The sequence below is a fragment of the Schistocerca cancellata genome, chromosome 6, assembly GCF_023864275.1.
Source record: "Schistocerca cancellata isolate TAMUIC-IGC-003103 chromosome 6, iqSchCanc2.1, whole genome shotgun sequence".
Classification (NCBI taxonomy): Eukaryota; Metazoa; Arthropoda; class Insecta; order Orthoptera; family Acrididae; genus Schistocerca; species Schistocerca cancellata.
Window position 1 is genome coordinate 50,948,284 of NC_064631.1, and position 24,775 is coordinate 50,973,058.

The following is a 24,775-nucleotide window of genomic DNA, read 5'->3' on the forward strand; positions in this document are numbered from 1 at the left end:
ATACCCCCTTGGACAGCTTTCGTCGATGCTTCACAGCCTCTGTAACTTATTGAGGACTCTTCGGTAGTATGTTCCTGCGACCGTTTTCACCATACAAGCATAATCTGTTAGCACCACACCATGGCAGTCCCAAAAATACTCAGCTCCAACTTGCCCAGCGACGGTTGGATATGTTCAGCTCTCTCGTATCAGTGATTCAACCAGTTTCCACTACTTGCTTTGCCCCTTTGTCTCGAGCCCATAGTGATATTGTCGGCAGTCGTCCATGCTGGTTCAAAATGGCTCTGAGCACTATGGGACTCAACTGCTGAGGTCATTAGTCCCCTAGAACTTAGAACTAGTTAAACCTAACTAACCTAAGGACATCACAAACATCCATGCCCGAGGCAGGATTCGAACCTGCGACCGTAGCGGTCTCGCGGTTCCAGACTGCAGCGCCAGAACCGCGCGGCCACTTCGGCGGCCGTCCATGCTGATTAGGCGGCTAAAGACCCCTTTTGCGTTGCCCTGACACAGCTGCAACGCTTTCGCTACTGCTTCAGGTCAGTAGATTTTTGAAATAGTGTGAGCGGTTGCGGAACCCAGAGGGCTGCGACCTATGTCGTGTTCAATATATCGTGTAACATGTTGAAAACTGATCCACAATTGATTTTCACTTTTTCTTCTACAGGTTCGCTTGCGATACGCCTGTTTTCGAACACTTATGCCTTCGCTTCTCTTGTGATTCCTGGTACTTCGCTTTCGTTACTCGGACTTGGATGACCACACTACAAACCATTACGCCACATGACGACTCTATCGTACGGTGGTGAATTCTTGCCATACACTCAGCATGGATTGTTGCAGCCCTGTTCCCTTCAAACGAACAAAAGCTAATTACCGCATCATTTTGTTTTGGTTTCTCTAGCAGCGTGCCACGGGCTACGGCACTGAGGCGTGAGAATTTCAATGCGTAAACGGACTGCAGACGATTTCCGGCAAACAAACAACAGATTAATGACGTAATATTATTCACTCGAGACGATAATGAAAACATAATGACTACCTCTATTAACTTTATTCGTAAATGAAAAGTGTTGCGACGTCCTAGGGCTGATGATAAGCTATTTTGATAGTTTTAGTGCCCATAACTAGAAGAAAAGGAATATACGGTGCTAATTTCTCAAAAAATGCACAAATTTTGTCAAAATAAGTCAACATATTTGTGACGGACTTGGTGCGGAATTAAAACACGTAATTTTTTCACTAGATTATGAGCTCCGTGCTTTTCCTGATACGAAAGTATCGGGTCATAATTAATGGATGAAAAACCAGTACTTTGGAATGCCGATGAAATACACCTAAGTGACAAAGAAACTGGTGGACCTGCCTAATATCGTGCAGGGCCCTCGCGAGCACGCAGATGTGCCGCAAAACGATGTGTCATGGACTCGACTAACGTCTGAAGTAGTGCTGGAAGGAACTGACACCATGAATCCTGCAGGGCTATTCATAAAACTGTATGAATACGTGGGGGTGATCTCTTCTGAACAGCACTCTGCAAGGTATCGCAGATATGCTCTATAATTTTTATGTTTGGGCGTTTGGTGACCAGCAGTCGTGTTTAAACTCAGAAGAGTGTTCCTGGAGCCAGTCTGTAGCAATTCTGGACGTGTGGGTTGTCGCATTGTCCTCCTGGAATTGTCCATGTCCGTTGTAATGTACAATGGACATGAATGGATGCAGGTGATGAGAGAGGATATTTACGTATGTGTCAACTGTCAGAGTCGTATGTAGACGTATCAGGGGCCCAACTATATACGCCCCACGCCATTACAGAGCCTCCATCAGTTTGAACCCTGCTGACTTGCAGGGTCCACTTCCGTCAGCTCTATTCAATTTGAAACGAGACTCGTCTTACCAGCCAACATGCTTCCAGTCCTCAACGGTCCATTGTAGAAGGGCCCAGGCGAGGCGTACAGCTTTGTGATGTACAGTCATCAAGGGTACACGAGTTGGCCTTCGGCTCCGAAAGCCCATATCGATGATGTTTCGTTGAATGTTGCGCACACTTACATTTGTTGATGCCCCAGCACTGAAATCTGCAGCAATTTGCGGAAGGGTTTCACTTCTGTCACGTTGAACGATTCTCTTCAGTCCCCTGTTGTTGCAGGATCTTTTTCCGTCGCAGCGGTGTTTGAGATTTGATGTTTTACCGTATTCCCGATATTCACAGTACATTCGTGAAATGGTCATACGGGAAAATCGACGCCTCATCGCCATCTCGGAGATGCTGTGTCCCATAGCTCTTGCGCCGACTATAACACCACGTTCAAATGTACTTATGTCTTGATAACGTGCCATTGTAGCAGCAGTAAACGATCTAAAAAGTGTCCAGACACTTGTTGTTTTATATAGGCGTTGCTGACCGCAACGACGTATTCTGCCTGTTTACATATCTCTGTATTTGAATACGCGTGCCTACACCAGCTTCTTTAGCGCTTCAGTGTATTTATATGCAGCCACTCTCCTTCCATTAGGTCTCTGATCATCGTTCCCCCGTCGAAACTTTCCTTCCATGCAATTTGTGGGCAGCATCCCTCGCTTTCCTCTTGTGGAGTCTACCTTCAACTTCGTTTTTGCCCGCGTCGTCATCTCACCCGTCTAGACAGCCTCGCCATAATAGTTCTTTTGTTTCTTATAGCATCGTTTAGTGTCTTGCTAGTTCCTATAACCAACCTGTCTTATTCTTTTATCCTTCACAAGTTCGATATTTAAAATGGCACAACTTCTGCTCTAAAAGTCCTCTTTCAGCGCTACCAATGTCTCCCCCCTCCCTATCTGTCAGTTGACATGTCTGTGCATGACTTACAGCAATATTTTCAACAATGATTTTACAGATTGATTTGCTTCGTCCTTTTTGTTAAAAAGCTATTGTGTATAAATGAGTTGCTTTATTGTTTTCTTTTCTTGTGCTATTTTGTTAATTATTTGAAATACTTTTCTGCTATTTTATGACATCGGTGCTGTCAAGTTTGTCCTTTAGGTGTGTGGTCATCATTTCGTCGTAGAAACTTCGAAATGTCGACTTCTCCGACACACGCAAACAATGATCCAGCAAAAGCTAAACATATGGTCATTAGATTGCTATGTTAGAGGTGTAGAGAACTATGTAGTGCAGTATAAGTTAGTGTAGCATGGTACTTACACTTCTATGAGGAAGGGGATGGCCATGTCACCCAACTCGGGATGTAAGGAGTGCGGCAGTAGCTCGATGTGGGCGCGGTAGCCATTGATGGAGTGTAGTGTAGTTTAGGTTAGTGTAGTGCGGTACTTACACTTCTGTGAGGATGAGGAAGACGGCGTCGCCCAACTCAGCACACCAGGAGGGTGGCAGCAGCAGATGGACGTGTGCATGGTAGCCAGTTGTGAGTGTAGTGTAGTGTAGGTGAGTGTAGTGCGGCACTTCTACTTCTACAAGGAAGAGTAAGGCGGTGTCACAGAGCTCGGCACACCAGGCCAGGAGGACGGCAGCAGCTGCTCCAAGTGGGTGCGGTAGGCAGTGACGGAGTGTAGGTCGGTGCAGTGCGCTACTTACACTTCTACGAGGACGGGGAAGGCGGCGTCGCGCAGCTCGGCGCGCCAGGAGGGCGGCAGCAGCAGCTGCACGTGGGCGCGGTAGCCCTGCTGCAGGGGCACCTCGAAGCTCTGCCGCTGCGGCAGCGCCAGCTCGTCCAGCCGGCGGGTCCTCCAGGGCCGCGTGTCGAACAGCACGCGCTGCAGCCGGTGCGTGACCGCGTCGTGCACGCCGGCCAGCGGCAGCCCGGGGCCCTCGCACTGCAACACCACACCGCACGGCACGGCCGTCACCGCCGTTGGGCTGTAACACCGCAGCTGCGGGGTGGACGCTCGAGAGGCGGCGGAGGACACTCTAGGCAGGGGGGCAGACCTTGCGCCCCACTGTTCCGACTATTCATCAAATAAGAAATGGCGTAAGTAAGAGAAAGATTCAGGAACGGACCTGAAATTCATGGTAAAAGGATGTCAGTAATCGCTATCTTCGATGAATGTGAGAAACAGTAAGAGGATTTGTTGAATGGAATGAACGCTCTAATGAACTCAAATACGTATTCAGAGTAAACCATAAGAAGCACTCCGTCATCAGGCCACATGTGGCCCACCGGGACCATCCGACCGCCGTGTATCCTCAGCTGAGGATGCGGATAGGAGGGGCGTGTGGTCAGCACACCGCTCTCCCGGTCGTTATGATGGTTTGTAAGTAGGCTGTTTATGTTTTCTTATCGGCAACGTTACGTAGCGCTCGGTATGAAAATCACTGGCTGTGCTGACTCTTCGATGGTGATTGTGCACCTGCACAGTCGCAGCAGATGGCTGCTGGCCATTTCTACAAGGACTACAGTGGGTCTACACCTTTGATGACCCACCAATACCATTATTTCTACAAGGACTAAAGTGGGTCTACACCTTTGCTGACTCACCAGTACCATTATTTCTACAAGAACTGCAGTGGGTCTGCGCCTCTGGTGGCCCACCAATACCGTAATCTCTACCAGGACTACAGTGGGTCTACTCTGTGATGACCTACCTACCAGTATTCGTCAAAACTTCGACTGACTCTGCGGTGGGTTTGCTCTGTTGTGGCCCATTACCTGTCTGCATGTCAAGAGTCAGCACTGTCTTTTCGTTGGAAGGACAACACTACTTCTTCAATACTGCATGGAAATCCACTACTTCCGTGTGCATTTTCTTCTACTGCTCAGACTTTGAGAAAAACACTGCTATTTTACTGTGATGAACAATCTGGACTGTCTTTATGGACTGTGAGAAAATTTTAACTTTTGACCAACATTGTATCAATAAGTGTGTGCATTTGATTTCTTTGTTATTGTAATTATGAAAAATTTTATCAAATCATTATTGGCCACTGCCCAAAACAATATGTAAAATTTTTTGTGGGGAGCATGGGGGTTATGTAAGTAGGCTGTTTATGTTTTCTTATCGGCAACGTTACGTAGCGCTCGGTATGAAAATCACTGGCTGTGCTGTGTGCAGTCTGTGGTTAGTTTGCATTGTTGTCTGCCATTGTAGTGTTGGGCAGCTGGATGTGAACAGCGCGTAGCGTTGCGCACTTGGAGGTGAGCCGCCAGCAGTGGTGGATGTGGGGAGAGAAATGGCGGAGATTTGAAATTTGTAAGACTGGATGGCATATATATTATGATTATTAAGGTAAATACATTGTTTGTTCTCTATTAACATCTTTCAATTGATAACTATGCCTATCAGTAGTTAGTCCCTTCCGTAGTTTAAATCTTTTATTTAGCTGGCAGTAGTGGCGCTCGCTGTATTGCAGTAGTTCGAGTAATGAAGATTTTTGTGAGGTAAGTGATTTGTGAAAGATATAGTTTAATGTTAGTCAGGGCCATTCTTTTGTAGGGATTTTTGATAGTCAGATTGCGTTGCGCTAAAAATATTGTGTGTCAGTTTAAGCACAGTAGTGTATAATTAATCTAAGGGGACGTTTCAGGTTTTCTTTGACCGGAGCCGCTACTGTTCGGTCGAGTAGCTCCTCAATCGACATCACGAGGCTGAGTGCACCCAGAAAAACGGCAACAGTGCATGGCGGCCCGGATGGTCACCCATCCAACAGCCGGCCACGCCAGACAGCGCTTAACTTCGGTGATCTGACGGGAACCGGTGTATCCACTGTGGCAAGGCCGTTGCCAAACCATAAAAAGACGAAAGTAATTAGGAGTGGCAGAAATGAGATTAATGATAGACTCAAAATGGAAATTGGGGACCAAATACTAGACGAAGTGAAAAGATTCTACGATCTCGGAAGCGAAATAATACGTGACGAAAGAAGTAAGGACGCTATAATGAGCAGACTAGCGCAGGAAAAGGTGGAATTCCTCACTTAAAGAAATCCTGTAGTGTAAAACATGGGTATTATTTGTCTGATAAATTGCTGAGAGTGGGAGCCTGGAGTACAGCATTGCATGGAAGTGAATCATGGACTATCGTACAACCGGAAAAGAAGAGAACTGAAGTACTTGTTACGTGGTGTTCCGAAAAGGTTCTGAAAATTAATTGGACTGGTAAGGTAAGAAGTGAGGACGTTCTGTACAGAAACGGCTAGGAAAGGAACGTCTGGAAAACACTGGCTACACGAACGAACAGGATGATGGGGAATGTGTTAAGACAGCGGGGAACAACAGCGATGAACAGCTTTTATGGTAGTACAGGCAGGCATAGACGGGAAAACTGTAGGGAAGACAGAGACTGGGATACATCCAACAATTACTGGAGGACGTTGTGTGCAGATGTTATTCTGAGATGCAGGGGTAGTCACAGGACAGGATGTACATGCGGCTGACATCAAACCAGTCAGAAGACTGATAACCTTAAAATAATCGTATTTGATACCTTTATTTTAACTTTACATCATTCCGATGTATCAGACATTGTATGTAGTGTTTTCAGTACGCTAATTTCCCCAGCCTTGTGAAATATCAAGTTAACACAAAATCTCAATATTTGTTTTTTCAACAAGGATCCGAAATCAAATACACTCCTGGAAATGGAAAAAAGAACACATTGACACCGGTGTGTCAGACCCACCATACTTGCTCCGGACACTGCGAGAGGGCTGTACAAGCAATGATCACACGCACGGCACAGCGGACACACCAGGAACCGCGGTGTTGGCCGTCGAATGGCGCTAGCTGCGCAGCATTTGTGCACCGCCGCCGTCAGTGTCAGCCAGTTTGCCGTGGCATACGGAGCTCCATCGCAGTCTTTAACACTGGTAGCATGCCGCGACAGCGTGGACGTGAACCGTATGTGCAGTTGACGGACTTTGAGCGAGGGCGTATAGTGGGCATGCGGGAGGCCGGGTGGACGTACCGCCGAATTGCTCAACACGTGGGGCGTGAGGTCTCCACAGTACATCGATGTTGTCGCCAGTGGTCGGCGGAAGGTGCACGTGCCCGTCGACCTGGGACCGGACCGCAGCGACGCACGGATGCACGCCAAGACCGTAGGATCCTACGCAGTGCCGTAGGGGACCGCACCGCCACTTCCCAGCAAGTTAGGGACACTGTTGCTTCTGGGGTATCGGCGAGGACCATTCGCAACCGTCTCCATGAAGCTAGGCTACGGTCCCGCACACCGTTAGGCCGTCTTCCGCTCACGCCCCAACATCGTGCAGCCCGCCTCCAGTGGTGTCGCGACAAGCGTGAATGGAGGGACGAATGGAGACGTGTCGTCTTCAGCGATGAGAGTCGCTTCTGCCTTGGTGCCAATGATGGTCGTATGCGTGTTTGGCGCCGTGCAGGTGAGCGCCACAATCAGGACTGCATACGACCGAGGCACACAGGGCCAACACCCGGCATCATGGTGTGGGGAGCGATCTCCTACACTGGCCGTACACCACTGGTGATCGTCGAGGGGACACTGAATAGTGCACGGTACATCCAAACCGTCATCGAACCCATCGTTCTACCATTCCTAGACCGGCAAGGGAACTTGCTGTTCCAACAGGACAATGCACGTCCGCATGTATCCCGTGCCACCCAACGTGCTCTAGAAGGTGTAAGTCAACTACTCTGGCCAGCAAGATCTCCGGATCTGTCCCCCATTGAGCATGTTTGGGACTGGATGAAGCGTCGTCTCACGCGGTCTGCACGTCCAGCACGAACGCTGGTCCAACTGAGGCGCCAGGTGGAAATGGCATGGCAAGCCGTTCCACAGGACTACATCCAGCATCTCTACGATCGTCTCCATGGGAGAATAGCAGCCTGCATTGCTGCGAAAGGTGGATATACACTGTACTAGTGCCGACATTGTGCATGCTCTGTTGCCTGTGTCTATGTGCCTGTGGTTCTGTCAGTGTGATCATGTGATGTATCTGACCCCAGGAATGTGTCAATAAAGTTTCCCCTTCCTGGGACAATGAATTCACGGTGTTCTTATTTCAATTTCCAGGAGTGTATTTCCAATAACGAATCACCTTGCTTCACTTTTTTTCAGCAAGGATCCGAAATCAAATATTTCCAATAATGAATCATCTTGCTTCAATTTTTCAGCTGGTAACACGTAGAAAATATGTCCTCAGCATAGATATACTACCTGCATATTCAACCCAAATCCAAAATACTTTATAGTTACAACTGACAAGTTTTTCGCAAAGCATTTGCATAGAAATCTTGAAAATGAAACATTTGGAAGTAATTGATTGAAGAAGTTTCCCGAGACAACCCGGAGGGTAGTGCTGCCGGCTGGCTTCCCGGGCTCCAAATACGGTACTGCGCACCCACTCGAGAAAATAGCTCCAGCGCAAATCACTTAATGGCTCGTTCCCGATACAGTGTAATTTTAATCTACTGCAAACCCAACGACGTGAGTTCTCCTTGCAAGGTGAGATGGATGCACGTACTTCACTAGTTAACACGGTAACGGATTTGGAGAAGGATCGCTCTCTGTTATCCGAGATACTGGCACCTGTCAGAAACCAGTAAACATGGAAGACTTGTCTGAGAAGACGAAAAATACTATGGAAGCTAAGGCTTTTGTAATTTCGGTCCAATGAGAACCCGAAAATGACGACAGGAAAAAGTTAGCAGAAATTCGTGCGTCTGTGAAAACACCGATGCAGGAATTTTACAATAACTACCATCGTCATACCTTACCAATAGCTCTCGCCGACAGCTCGAGAAAGTTCTGGACCTACGTAAAACCTCTATGTGGGTCTAAGGCTTCTATCCAGTCCCTCGTTGACGAAACTAGTGCGCCAGTAGAACAAGGCAAAAGTAAAGCCGAAGTTTTAAATTGCGCATTTAAGAAATCGTTCACTCAGGAGAACAGTACAAACATACCGTCATTTGACGGTCGCACAGACTACCATATGGAGGACATAGTAATAGGCATCCCAGGTGTAGAGAAACAACTGAGAGTTGAAAGCAGACAAGTCGTCAGGACCTGATGGAATCCCACTTCGGTGTTACAAAGAGTACTCTATAGCATTGGTCCCTTACTCAGCTTGCATTTATCGCGAATCTCTCGCCCAGCCCAGAGTTCCGAGCGTCTGGAAAACAGCGCAGGTTGACTCCAGTGATTAAGAAGGGTAAAAGAACGGACCTGCAGAATTACAGACTAATATCTTTAACATCGATTTGAACGTGTAGTCAGTTCGAATATAATAAATTTCGTCTAAACGGATACCTTCTGTCCACAAATTAGCGCGGTTTTAGAAAGTATTGCTGGTACCAAACTCAGCTTGCTCTTTTCTCGCATGGAATCCTGTGAACCGTGGATGAAGGGTAACAGGCGGATTCCATATTCGCAGGTTTCCCTAAGGCATTTGACATGGTTCCATACTGTCGACATTTAAAGGAGGTACGAGCATACGTAACAGGTTCCCAGGTAATTGAGTCGCTCGAAGACTTTTTAACTAACAGAACACAGCATGTTATCCTCGACGGCGAGTGTTCATCAGAGACGGCAGTTCCGTCAGGAGTGCCCTAGGGAAGCGAGATAGGACTGCCATTATTTTCTACGTACATGAATGATCTGGCGGATTGGATGAGCAGCATCCTGCGGCAATTTAATCGTGATGCGCTGGTGTGTGGGAAGGTGTTGTCGTTGAGCGACTGCAAGAGGATACAATATGACGTAGACATTTCTAGTTAGTGTAATGAATGGTGGCTAGCTCTAAACGAAAAAAAAGTGAGCTAACGCAGATGAGTAGGAAAAAGAAACCCATAATGTTCGAGTACAGTATTAGTATTGTGCCGCTTGACAGACTCACAGCGATTAAATATCTAGGCGTAACGTTGCAAAGCAGTGTGAAATGGAATGAGCACGTAGGCCTACGGATTTAGTAGGGTAGCCGAATTTTTGACTTCGGTTTACTGGGAGACCTTTAGGGAAGTGTGGTCCACTTGTAAAGGAGACCGCATGTAGGACACAAGTGCGACCCACTGTTAAGTACTACTCCAGTATTTGGGATCTCCGAAAGGTCGGATTAAAGAAAGATATCGAAGTTACTCAGAACCGGGTTGCTACATGTGTTAGACTCGAACAAAACGCAAGCGTTATGGAGATGCTTCAGGAACACAAATGGGTATCACTGGAGGTAAGGTGAAACTCTTTTCGAGGAGCACTACTGAGAAAATTTAGAGAGCTGGCGTTTGAGACTGGCTGTAGAACGATTCTACGTCCGCCAACGTAAATTTCACGCAACGACAATGAAGATTAGAGAAATCAGGGCTCAAACGGAGGCATGTAGATAGTCGTTTTTCCTTGCTCTGTTTGAGAGTGGACAGGAATGGAAATGACTTCCAGTAGCACAGGCTACCCTCCGCCACGCACCATACACTGGCTTGCGGAGTACCGATGTAGATGTAGAAAAGACGATGTGGTGCCACTATAGTGTCCAGTGGCTGTGTCAAGAGATGTTGCAACAATGGTCGATACCTGTCTTGCCTGCAAACAAGCCCGCTCCCCAACTCACCGTACTATACTTCAGGGCCGAGGGAACAACATGTCCTCCCCCACGGACCCTAGTTTCGTGGAGGCACTGAGATCTCGCGTAACGTTGAGTACGGCTCTCTCAAACTTATGGATTCCATATTGAGACTATTGGCATCAGAGTCGTGCCATCCCGACCAATGTAAGCAGGAACATCGCGAAACAATTGACCAAAGTCTCGATTAGCCATGGTCCTTGGGCTGTCGAACTCCGACATATGATGGTGCATTTTTGTCTTTCTTTCACGACACGTAACACGATCTTCTCACACACAAACGAAATTTACATGCGATTTCTGGATGAAAAATCCGCTGCGTAATCTTTGTATGTAAATGTAGATGTAGAAAAGACGGTGTTGTGCCACTATTGTGTCCAGTGGCATTGTCTCTACATAGTCTGATCGCTTGCAGTAGAATACTAATGACGCTTATGTACCCAAGAAAGTAGTACGCTTCAGACCAAATAGACGTTTTTTACATGCCACATCCATGATGTTACAACTTTAATGGTGAGCAATATGTATAGCGACCGCCATACGAAAACTCCGCTCTCTGCAAAATTTATTTACTTCGAGACATCGATACGAGTTAAGTTGGTGTCTGTCTGACCGTTTGCGATGAAACTGGACGGGTGTATGGAAACATTCTGTCAATTCTTACTTTCATTATTCCTTCTCAGTACCAAAACCATTGGGGGTCTCTTGGATCCAAGAAGGGAGAAGTATGAATAGTTAATCGCTTTGTGTTCTGTTTAAGTTATGATGTCGAACTCGGAATATCTTCTAGGTTGCTACTATGAGTAGATGTGAGTGATACACGACGCCGGCCGGAGTGGCCGTGCGGGTCTAGGCGCTACAGTCTGGAGCCGAGCGACCGCTACGGTCGCAGGTTCGAATCCTGCCTCGGGCATGGATGTGTGTGATGTCCTTAGGTTAGTTAGGTTTAATTAGTTCTAAGTTCTAGGCGACTGATGACCTAAGAAGTTAAGTCGCATACTGCTCGGAGCCATTTGAACCATTTTTGATACACGTCGGTAGTTCCGTGGCTCATTGCTATTTCTTTTTTTTTGTAGTAAAACGAGAGTTGTGACCTGTGATTACTTGTAGTAACAGGCAATTCATCTCTACCTAAGCGAACTTCGGTGAATTGTGGTCAGGAGTGGAGCTAATTCACTCGCAAATCCTGTGAAGAATGTGACAGGGCATTCAAAAGGCCCTGAGACCTGTAAGCTGCTTCCATACTATTTATCGATTTGTAGTTTGTTATTACTTGCTATAATGTGGCTGATTAAAAATTAGGCATTGGACAGTCATGAGTAGCCAGTTTTGGAGAGCGAACTTACTCCCAAGGTACATGCGTCAATAACTAAATTTTTGACCGTGAGCCTACGACGCATACACTGTTTCTTTTCCCACACTCTTGTATAATTGATTCCCTTCCAAAATATTCTAATAATAATGAAGAGAATGTAATGTGAGAACACTTTAGTACGACACAGTTAATTGTTTCCACTTTACATTCAAGTATCACGTACCTACTCATTCTGGTCGCATACACATTACAATTGCATCCGCTCTTCTATCACGAGGTTATGTGAGTTTACTATTGCCGATTCCTTACTGTACAATCGCCTTTTCATTATATAACAAGTCCCCCGATACGGAATTAACCATGAGCTCCAAAGTTATCACCTTTCTCACACACTTACAAGTCCTACTCGCGTGGTGGCTCCGGTGCAGCTGTGTATAGCCTTCCCACAAAATACTTCACTTTTATGCTCGATCGGGGGAAGCACAGGAGCTTGGAGTCTGCCCCGTAAACATGACCCAGTAAGATTGAATCACTCTTTCGCGCCATGCTGGAATGGTAATTGGAGCTAAACGCATGGGACATTTCACATCGGAAATCGTTTGGCAGTTCAATATTCCGAGATCCACAGTATCAAGAGTGTGCTGAGAATACCAGATTTCAGGCATTACCTCTCACCGAGGACAACGCAGTGGCCGATGATCATCACTTAACGACCGAGAGCAGCAATGTTTGTGTTCAATTGTCAGTGCTAACAGACAAGCAACACTGCATGAAATAACAGCATAAATCAGTGTGGGACGTACGACGTACATATCCGTTATGATAGTACGGGGAAATCTGCCGTTAATTGGCTACGGCAGCAGACGATCGGCGCGAATGCCTCTGCTGACGGAACGGCATCACCTAAAGAGCCTCGCCTGTGCTAGTGACCATATCGGTTGGACCCTAGACGACCTGAAAACCGGGCCTGGTCAGATGAGTCCCAGTTGAGAAGAGCTGATCGTGGGGTTCCAGACCCCACGAAGCCTTGGACCCCTCAACAAGGCACTGTGCAAGCTGGTGGTGGCTCCATAATGGTGTGGGCTATATTGATATGGAATGGACTTTGTCCTCTGACCCAAATGAAACGATCATTCACTGGAAATAGTCACGTTCGGAGACCATTTGCAACCATTTATGGACACCCTGTTCCCAAACAACAATGAAATTATTGTGGATGACAATGCAACATGTCTCCAGGTCACAACTGTTGGCGACTGGTTTGAATAACATTCTGGACAATTAGAGCGTACGATCTGGCCACCTTCCGAACGTTTATGGGACATAATCGAGAGATCAGTTCGTGAACAAAATCTTGCACTGGCAACACTTTCGCAGTTATGGACCACTATAAAGGCAGCACGACTCGTTATTTCTGCAAGTGCCTTTCACTGACTTGTTGACTCCATGGGACGTCGGGTGCTTTGCACCAGGCAACAGGAAGTCCGACAGGCTGTTAGGAGGTATCCCATAACTTTTGTCACGTCACGATATGCGGATTTATACTTTTTGTGTATATTCTGCATTAGGTGCTGTAGTTTGAAAAATTTCCCCTGTATTTTATGTATGCCAAGTGCGTTGGTCTCATCAAAAATGGTTCAAATGGCTCTGAGCACTATGGGACTTGACATCTATGGTCATCAGTCCCCTAGAACTTAGAACTACTTAAACCTAACTAACCTAAGGACAGCACACAACACCCAGCCATCACGAGGCAGAGAAAATCCCTGACCCCGCCGGGAATCGAACGCGGGAACCCGGGCGTGGGAAGTGAGAACGCTACCGCACGACCACGAGATGCGGGCTGCGTTGGTCTCATCATTTTTTAATTATTCTTGTAGGTAAATACTCATATAGAGTTCGGTCGACTATTCGTTTGGGTTGTGGACAGTTCTTAACATGTCCACTGCTACCTGGATGAAAAGATTCGAACTCCAATGTAGGACATGCGATAACCTCCTCTTCATACATTGTAATGAACATGTAGACTTCACTGCTTACTGCTTTAGTCCTTCGTATCTTGATGTGTCCTTTGTTACTCCAAGTGGGTCGTGTTCATGTCCGAAAGGCCCCACACCATGCACAATCCGCAGCTGTGATAGACTACTTGTAAATGAAGGCGGAGAGGAAGTCAGTACTGTCAGGTGCTTCGGGACATTATGCGGCATCGGCGGCGACGGGTTAAAATGTGCACCGGACTGGGATTCGAACCCGGGATGTCCTGCTTACTAGCAGATGCGCCATCCGGGTCACCGCGTAATCGCAACTGCGCGGACTATCTGGGCTTCGCGGCCGATTGAGACTCACATCGAGCGCCATCTATCCGCATTCCCTGTGCACTTCCTCCATGTTCTCTACTCTGAGGTGTCCACAGGATGTCGGACGCAATTGTGCATCCGCACTGAAGAACCTTGATCCATTTCCCCAGTAGGCATACTGATTATATGAAAGCGTGATGTCTGTTCTTTCGGAGATGTCTGGAAGGTAATAGGAGTAATCCACTAAATTAAAGGCCCATTAGGTTAATATGCAGCAGGATCTCAGAGCATACACTCCTGCAAATTGAAATAAGAACACCGTGAATTCATTGTCCCAGCAAGGGGAAACTTTATTGACACATTCCTGGGGTCAGATACATCACATGATCACACTGACAGAACCACAGGCACATAGACACAGGCAACAGAGCATGCACAATGTCGGCACTAGTACAGTGTATATCCACCTTTCGCAGCAATGCAGGCTGCTATTCTCCCATGGAGACGATCGTAGAGATGCTGGATGTAGTCCTGTGGAACGGCTTGCCATGCCATTTCCACCAGGCGCCTCAGTTGGACCAGCGTTCGTGCTGGACGTGCAGACCGCGTGAGACGACGCTTCATCCAGTCCCAAACATGCTCAATGGGGGACAGATCCGGAGATCTTGCTGGCCAGGGTAGTTGACTTACACCTTCTAGAGCACGTTGGGTGGCACGGGATACATGCGAACGTGCATTGTCCTGTTGGAACAGCAAGTTCCCTTGCCGGTCTAGGAATGGTAGAACGATGGGTTCGATGACGGTTTGGATGAACCGTGCACTATTCAGTGTCCCCTCGACGATCACCAGTGGTGTACGGCCAGTGTAGGAGATCGCTCCCCACACCATGATGCCGGGTGTTGGCCCTGTGTGCCTCGGTCGTATGCAGTCCTGATTGTGGCGCTCACCTGCACGGCGCCAAACACGCATACGACCATCATTGGCACCAAGGCAGAAGCGACTCTCATCGCTGAAGACGACACGTCTCCATTCGTCCCTCCATTCACGCCTGTCGCGACACCACTGGAGGCGGGCTGCACGATGTTGGGGCGTGAGCGGAAGACGGCCTAACGGTGTGCGGGACCGTAGCCCAGCTTCATGGAGACGGTTGCGAATGGTCCTCGCCGATACCCCAGGAGCAACAGTGTCCCTAATTTGCTGGGAAGTGGCGGTGCGGTCCCCTACGGCACTGCGTAGGATCCTACGGTCTTGGCGTGCATCCGTGCGTCGCTGCGGTCCGGTCCCAGGTCGACGGGCACGTGCACCTTCCGCCGACCACTGGCGACAACATCGATGTACTGTGGAGACCTCACGCCCCACGTGTTGAGCAATTCGGCGGTACGTCCAGCCGGCCTCCCGCATGCCCACTATACGCCCTCGCTCAAAGTCCGTCAACTGCACATACGGTTCACGTCCACGCTGTCGCGGCATGCTACCAGTGTTAAAGACTGCGATGGAGCTCCGTATGCCACGGCAAACTGGCTGACACTGACGGCGGCGGTGCACAAATGCTGCGCAGCTAGCGCCATTCGACGGCCAACACCGCGGTTCCTGGTGTGTCCGCTGTGCCGTGCGTGTGATCATTGCTTGTACAGCCCTCTCGCAGTGTCCGGAGCAAGCATGGTGGGTCTGACACACCGGTGACAATGTGTTCTTTTTTCCATTTCCAGGAGTGTATAACCACTTCCAAGTACAAGGCAGTCGCTGCTAGGATGCCCAGACGTCCTACACTACTCGTCTGGAATATGATGCTATTAGTATGTAGAAAATCTATTTCCAGCGCTTGGCATGCATTCAGCTAGCAAGTTTTCATAAATTATGGTCGGAAACTTCAAGAGCGTGAAGCTACTGCCCTGTACACCATATACATTTTCCATTCTGTCTGGAACAAACCCTTTACAGGTTCCTTGTTATACACAGCATTTTAACACGAAGTACAGTTACCAGTTTCAGACGCCAGACCACAGTTTACCCTTTAATAACGGTGAATATAGTCCTGAAATCAGTGAAATTTATACTTAAAGAAGTGTAAAGTCACTTTCAGGTAGAGCCTTATAATTTTAAAACGAGTGCTGTACCAAGAACATTGAATTTCGCACTGAAAACAGTGAACTTAATATAAAAATTGATGAAATTTGTAACCACCATGAAAAACAGCATTCTATTTGTTAGAAACACTTCAGTCCAATCACAAATCCGATATGATATTCTGTATTTTGTTCATGTGGTGACATCTTGGGACTATACGTAACATACACCAGAAGTCAAGAACACAGACTTTATGTTTCAATACATACTTCACAACATAGTCACAGGACAATTTAAGGTATGTCCACCATACATTCACTCTCTCCCTAGCAATTCATATTGTAGGGTACATGGCGCTCAAGTTCACAACACTTGAATGCTTATAGTTATTTGAGAGAGAACACCTAACACATAGAGGCACATAATAATTGTCCCACTGCTCCATTTGTGAGTGGGGTAGGAAAAGGTACAATTAGCAGTGATGTAAAATATACTCTGTGATGCATTGTATGAAGACTTATAAGGCTTGCAGAGTATATTTAATTGCCTTCCTAAGATTTGAGGCTTAGCATAAGCAGCATAAAAGACATTAACACTACACACATCACACCTCACTACATACCACATCTCACCACAAACCAGACACCACACATTAAGCCACACCACAATACATATCACACACAAACACCACAACATGCCACAAAGCACACCATATATGATGCCACGCCGTACCTCACACAGTATACACATTCAACATGCCACTGACCAACCACCACAGCCCACCATAGACAACGCACCCCAAGTCACACCATGCACCACACAACACAACACAGATGACATACCACACACATCACACACAACTTATCAGAAGCCATACATCATACAAACAACACAACTCCCACAGCACACACAATACCCAACATACACACAATAGACATAACTCACCATCTACACCACACACCACAATTAACATACCATACACAACACATTCCACATACCACACAATCACACCTGCCACATACCTCACCATACCTCACCACACACCACATAACACTGTCCATGAGCCAGAAAACACCACATCAGGTCTCAGCATAAACCACATAATGCACTACACACAACATGTTACACACCACACTCAATACACACCAGAAACCACACATCACACATCCAGAACACTCACATAGCATACACAGCATACACCACATACATCACACATCACTGCTCACACACCACAAACCACACAATCTTACATGGCAGACACCACACCATACCTCAACACAAAACACAGTAATTACCACACCACCTAACACACTCTACAAAACTAACACCACACAACACACACTGCACCACACTATAACAACACTATCTACCGTATCTTCCTTCGCCGTCGGCGTTGTCGTTGTTACCGTGAGACACCGTTATACCAAGAGGAAAGGCGCGTCGATCTTAGAGCATGAGATATGATGATCTTAAGCCATTGACAACACACAACGGTCACGGTAGCACCTGATTCCAGAATAGCTGCAGTAGTTAAGATCTACGAACTATCCCCTGTTGACCAGGTCCCCAAAACTTAACTCGTAACGAGATCCCTTCAAAGCAAATGGTCATAACGATCGTCTATAAGGGCTTCGTACAACGAGAAGAAATGTTACGGTTTATGGAATAATAACAGATACGACCAAACTGTCTTGTCTCTTCTGCTTTATTTAACATAACTTCTTTCACAGTTTCATTTCGCATTCACCACTCATTCACCGAAACCCTTTGATGAACAGTTTTGGTTGCTTAACACCAACAGTTAATGATAATGATACATCTTTTCTCCTTTTTATAAATTGAAGCACGCTCTCCGTGGTATAATTAAAAAAAACCGGTCTCAATACCGCGTCCCTCGTGAGATGCGAATAGACTTATCCCGGAATTGACCGCCCTGTAGGTGTACTCAATTTAATGACCACACTTCGCTGTCCGCTATTTCGCGTAACTGAATGTCCATTTGTTAGTCTGATTATACACTGTAGCTATTTAAAATTCGCCCCTATATTTTTCACAACGCACAATTAGCACTTCGTTACTTATTTGTTTTTTTTTCTAAGAGTAAACGGACAAAAAGACGCCGTATTATGGGCTTAGTCGACATAAAGTAAAACACCTTAATATGCCCAATTTCACCTCTTCTTATAGGATCGGCTACCTTACTCATTAATTTACTACATATTGTTTCCAATAACACTAAACAGGTATCGCCGTTATATTTTAATTGTATTCAAAAGCATGTTACTACTATTATGACCAACCAAATCGTCACAAATCGCGCGGCGTGCGGTTTTAATGATAACTTTATGCTATTCAATTAAATCGCGCGGCGTGCGTTTTTAATGATTACTTTACGGTATTCAATTTCCGTTACAGCTATCTTGACTCGTAATGTTACAACTACACACCATAAATTACACACACCATACCAGAGAGCACACGTTACAAATGCCTTAAGGGGAATTATGTCATTTCTGATGAACTGTAAGGATGCTTTTACAGGAAAATGGTTACAATATTTCATACAGATGTGTGGGTCACTGTGGCTAAGTTGATGTAGTAGTAGTAGCAGTAGTACATTCAAGAGATTGAAACAATAGGTCCAATGGAGAATTTAGTAAAGGTGATTACTACTTTAGATTGCAATAGCTTCTTGACTAGCTGTAGTAGCATATTTGTAAACATGGATTCTCAGCCAGCTGTACCACGATGCCCCATACACTCTTTTGGTGGGTGACAATATTATTTTTAACTAACACTGTAGGTACATCTTGGTGTGATGGGAAATGGATAATGAAATAGATATGACATTTAACTCCAACCACCATTCCCATAAAATGAATGTGATCTAATGTCTGGGCTAGACAGCATGATTAAGTGAATCATCATACAAATTGTCAGTGTTTTTGTTGTACATTTTCACCATTCACCCCTAGTGTCCAGGATTACCAGCCACCAAAAATATATTTGAGCAGAACTGTTTCCAGACAAGCTTCATGATACACATTATTGTTTCCAGACGCTGTGTTTACACTAGCTCCAGTATCACGTCACTAGCATCACATAGTGCACCAATGAATGTGGTGTTACTCCCTGCAACATTAAGTAAGTTCTTATAGGATTGCCATCAGATCAAGAGCTCATTGTAGCTTTGATTTATGGTTAACACTGCTCCAGTGTATTTTTGGTAGCTGATAATCCTGGACGCAAGGGGTGAGTGGTGGATATAAATCTGCTAGAAATGTGCAACATAAAACACTGATAATTTATGTGAGGAATCACTTAAACATGCAGTTTAGGCCAGACGTTAGATCACATTCAGTTTATGGGAATGGTGATTGGAGTTAAATGTCATATCTATTTCATTATCACTGGCGATTAACGTTTTGTATTTCTGTCACACAAAAAACCCGTGTTAGTTAAAAGTAATACTGTTACGCATCGAAAGATTATTTGGGGCATTATGGTGCAGCTGGTTGAGAATCTGTAGTTATGAATTTACTACTATAAATCCTCGGGAACCTATTGCAACCTATGATATGAATCTATTCTACTGAGTTTGCCATGAGGCCTATTGTTCAAATCTATTGAGTTTACTTGTACTACACTACTTTTGCAACCACTAATACTCAATGAACTGCGGCCCAGTGACCCACATGTCTCCATGAACTACAGCACATTTTCCTGTACAAGCACTCTTACAGTCTAAATGTTCTTGGCAAGTTAAAACTGTGTGCCGGACCGAGACTTGAACTTGGGATCTTTGCCTTTTGCGGGCAAGTCGTCTACCGCCTGTGCTACCTAAGCATGACTCACGACCTCTCCTCACAACTTTACTTCCACCAGTATCTCATCTCCTACCTTCCAAACTTCACAGAAGCTCTCCAGCGAAAATTGCAGGACTACCACTCCTGGAAGAACAGATATTGTGGAGACATGGCTTAGCCACAGCCTCGAGGGTGTATCGAGGATGAAATTCTCTCACTCTGCAACAGAGCGTGCGCTGATATACAGCTTCATGGCCGATTAAAACTGTGTGATGGACTGAGACTCGATTTTGATCCTTTGGAAATGTTGTGTTGCGTGCTGTCTGGTGTAATGTGACATGTGGTGTGTAGGGTGCTGTTGTGTATGGTGTGGTGTGCTGTAGAGTGTGGTGTGTGGTTGCTCTGAGATGTGGTGATGATGATGATGATGATATTTGGTTTGTGGGGCGCTCAACTGCGCGGTTATCAGCGCCTGTACAATTTCCCAACCGTTGCTCAGTCAAATCTCGCCCCTTTCATGAATGATGATGAAATGATGAGGACAACACAAACACCTAGTCATCTCGAGGCAGTTGAAAAACCCTGACCCCGCCCGGAATCGAACCCGGGACCCCATGCTCGGGAAGCGAGACCGCGACCGCGAGACCACGAGCTGCGGATTCTGTGAGATGTGGTGTGTGTGGTGTGGTGTTTTGCGTTGTCTGTGGTGTGTGTTGTTAAAGATATTGACCCTGTTTCTGCTAAGGCTCAAACCTTAGAAAGCAACTATGAGTATGTATACTCTGCAAGTGTTCGTGCAACACATTGTATAGTATAGCTTATGTCACTGCTTGTCGTTTCCATTCCTGTTTCTGTCAAATGGAGCAATTGAATATCGATTATGTGCCCTTTTATGTTGGGCGCTCTCTGCCAAGTAATTTTAAGCGTTTGGATGTTGTAAACCAGTGGGAACTGTACTGTCCACTACAGACTGCTATTGGGGAATCCATATATGGTGTTTTGGAATATAAAGTGAGTGTTTCTGACGTCTGGTCTGTGTTATATACAGTTCCATATGAGCAAAATACAGAATATCATGTCGGTTTTATGATTAGTTTGAAAGGTTCCTAGCAAATGTCGCGCTGTCTTTAAGGATGGGTTCTCATTTCAGTGATTTTTTTGATTAACTATTTTCAACGCTAAAATCAGTGTTGTCGGTACAATATTCGTTATAAAAGCATAGGACTACACCTGGAGACTGACATTACCCTTTATCAGGTACAAATTTAATTCATTCTGAGATTATATTCGATGTTCATACAGCGTGCATTGTGGACTGGCGTATGACTCTAGTGACTGTTTTCGTGTTGAAATGTCATGTGTAAGAGGGGAACTGACTGTTGCTCTCGTAAGACACTGTTTTGTCACATGCAGTTACCGTTGGTGAAGGTTATTTTTTAGGAATGATGTGAATACAGCATAATTTCCGAGCTGTAATGGGATGTGAATTTTGGAAGCTGTTACATCTCCAGAAACCTATAAATGTTTTGTTTGCGTTGGAAATAGACTTCCTACATTGGCATGTCAACAGCGTCGCGTTGTATAAGACTTGTGTAGATCATATATAAAATGAGTGCACGTAAGGAACAATCGCGAGGCACCTTCATTTCCCATGCTGGCTTGCAGTAACACTCTACTGTGCTAGTGACGCCTGACATAAGTGCGTGATTTCCCAACAGACCTCTGGTTGCGTTCTCAACCTATAACGTTCATATTCGTTCCAGCAGATGGATACAGTGCTAGTAGTAACACTGCCAGCCAACTGTGGTATGTGGGTGGGGGGCTATGTGAGCCATGAGTAGCGGCTGCCATAGACCGGGAAGTGTTTATAGACAGGAAGGCATGTATTGTCACTCACTGGACATCTTTATTTGACGTTTAGTCTGTAGATTGGACTTTGCTGAGTCGCTGGTAATGGATAGAGTCATCTGCCGTCAGCTGGCGCTACACTCTGTTGTGAAGGAAGTTGAGTTTTGTCATGAAATAGCTCATGCAAAATGGTTAGAGACAGCTACTCTCATTTAAATGTCGTTCTTTCCTGTCATATGAATTTACAGCAGTTTTGATGGTTACAGTTCACCTCGTCACTACACATGTAGCTCACAAATGTTATTGCTAAATGCCTGGTATGTAGAAGTTCACGTGATTGACGACTCTATGGTGTCTTGCTATGTCACTGTCGATGATCTAACCACCGTGCGAATTTAATTCCATAGTACCTCTTCCTAATCATTTTTTTGTCTTTGAGCTACTGCACAAGTGTCCACAACTGGGAGAACGAGTGTGCATTCTTTATTTTTCAATTTCTAAACAGAAAATGCGTGTGGGTTATAGATTATTTTCATCTTACATGAATTCCTCTGTCATTTTTCAATATGGTACAAGTGTACTTCCTGTATTTTTTTATGTTTCTCTTCATTTTGACTTGAGGCCTGTGGGGGTAGCTGAAGCACTAACAGAGACAGCATACTTCCTAGACAGATCATAACTTCTATCCTCCACTTCACATGAGAGCTGTCACTGACAGATGGTGGTGCAACTACAGGACGAGTGGGGCTCATTGCTCATGGTCCAATATGATTCTGCATGGCTGGCTGATCTGACTCATAGCAGATCATGAGCCTGGATGGATCTTAAGACAAGTCAGCTGCAAACTTAATTATTTAAACTATGATGTCAGAGGGGTGAGGGGAATTGTTTGAGTATTGGTCAGCTGGACTATAGTTTGGGGCAGGTGATGGATAAGAAACAAGGGGAACCCAGTACCTATATTGAATAGTTGGGGGAAAACATGTTAAGTGATTTTTCATGTCGCTGAAAGTACGCTAGAAGACTGGGTACTACCCATTGGGTGGAAAACGTCATCAACCTCAGACTGGCATCGACTGACTAAAAGAGTGGCCAGGACCTGGAGAGGAAACACTTTTTTTACTAGAAATAATACAGGGGGGGGGGGGGGGAGGGATATGACACTGCCCTTGTTCCAGCACCACAGGCTTGAATCTGTGGGGGAAACAAACATCGTCTGGTGCAAGGGGATAACTCTGGATATCTGACGCCATAGAGCCTATGCCACTATGAAATGATTGTCATTTTGAATTCCAGCATGACGGTGTGCCATCTTGGATTTTTGAACTTGCTGCCAACTTACACTTAACACAGGAACCCTACTTCCACAGGGATGTGGTAGCTGACCTTTGTCAGAGATGTGGAGGGGGGAGGATGCGGGAATTCGATGATGTTTTAGGTTATGTACTTTGGTGCCAGAACTGGCACTGTGCACTACTCACATCCTAGTCCTGCAATAGCAACACGGTCTATCAGCAGTTTATCAGTTGCCCTGCTAAGCATCCTACTACAATCACACATCCTCAAAAGAGTTGGCCTCAAATTTGTAGAAACGTTCAGATGAAGATTTTACCAGTATACATTAGAGCCACGTGGTTACCCACCAGGGTAGCTGAGAGCGCTAATGCGCTGCTTTCTGGACTCGGGTAGGCGCGCCGGCGGACTACCGAGGAGGACCGGTACGCCAGCGAGCCTGGATGTGGGTTTTAGGTGGTTTTCCACATCCCGCTAGGTAAACACCACGCTGGTCCACAAGTTCTGCTTTAGTTACACGACTTGCAGACATTTGACAACGTTCGTACTATTCCATGGCTTACAGTAGACGCAGACAGGTGGGGTGCACTAATTCCGTCCCGAGGGGTTCGAGGTGGCGGCAGGAAGGACATGTGGCAGCCCTCTGCAAATAACTCTGCCAAATCGACAGTAGCACGCCGACCCCTCGCTGAAGCTGGACAAAGGCCCCAAGAAAGAAAGAAGTTAGAGCCATGTGGTTACACGCCATTACCAAAACGTAACCAAGTCTCGCTAAGAAATATAAAATGGGACTGACCCCTTCAGTTGTAGGCGAAGTGTGTAGTGTTGAATCGAATATGGCGGACACATATCTATGCCATTTATGTCATACAGGGTGATCCAAAAAGAATACCACAACTTTAAAAATGTGTATTTAATGGAAGAAACATAATATAACCTTCTGTTATACATCATTACGAAGAGTATTTAAAAAGGTTTTTTTTTCACTCAAAAACAAGTTCAGAGATGTTCAATATGGCTCCCTCCAGACACTCGAGCAATATCAACCCGATACTCCAACTCGTTCCACACTCTCTGTAGTATATCAGGCGTAACAGCAGCGCCGGCTTTAGGGTGGGGCGACCCGGGCGGTCGCCCAGGGCGCCGGGGCCCAAGGGGCGCCACGTACTAAACGCATGTAAAAAAAAATTACAATTTACAATCACCCATTTCGCGAAACTAAAATATTATTCAGTCTCATTCAACATACGTCACTAATCTCACGAATGCGCGATTAATTCGGGGTAGCAGAAGAGAAATCATGCTGAATGCAATCTTCGTATTGTCTGCAACCATCCATGTTTGACGCGGGCTAGCACGGGCTCTACCAAAGCGCCTCTCTTATTTGTTTCAAGAACTGCAACAAGGAAGAGCCCATGCAGCCGTACCATCTCTCGTTCACAACTTCACAACAGAAACTACCGGTCGCTCCAAATAAAAGAAAATACAGACTGTGAAATATACATTACATTATGATTTAATTAATACGAATGTATTTATATCGAATATTTGTGACTTAATGACTCATGTACATTAATTAATAGATCATGCAATGCGTGCACTTCATTCATAGAGAATTCTCCCCTAC

General features: G+C 45.8%; 1 protein-coding gene across 4 annotated transcripts in view; it reads right to left on the reverse strand.

Annotated features, from left to right (window-relative positions):
* LOC126191140 (inactive dipeptidyl peptidase 10) overlaps positions 1-24,775 on the reverse strand; it is a 1,759,372-nt gene that overhangs the window by 74,181 nt on the left and 1,660,416 nt on the right. For all 4 annotated transcript variants that reach the window (XM_049931893.1, XM_049931895.1, XM_049931894.1 and 1 more), the window contains exon 14: positions 3,578-3,816. In XM_049931893.1, coding sequence (XP_049787850.1) covers positions 3,578-3,816 — 239 coding nt within the window. The remainder of the gene's footprint in view (positions 1-3,577; positions 3,817-24,775) is intronic.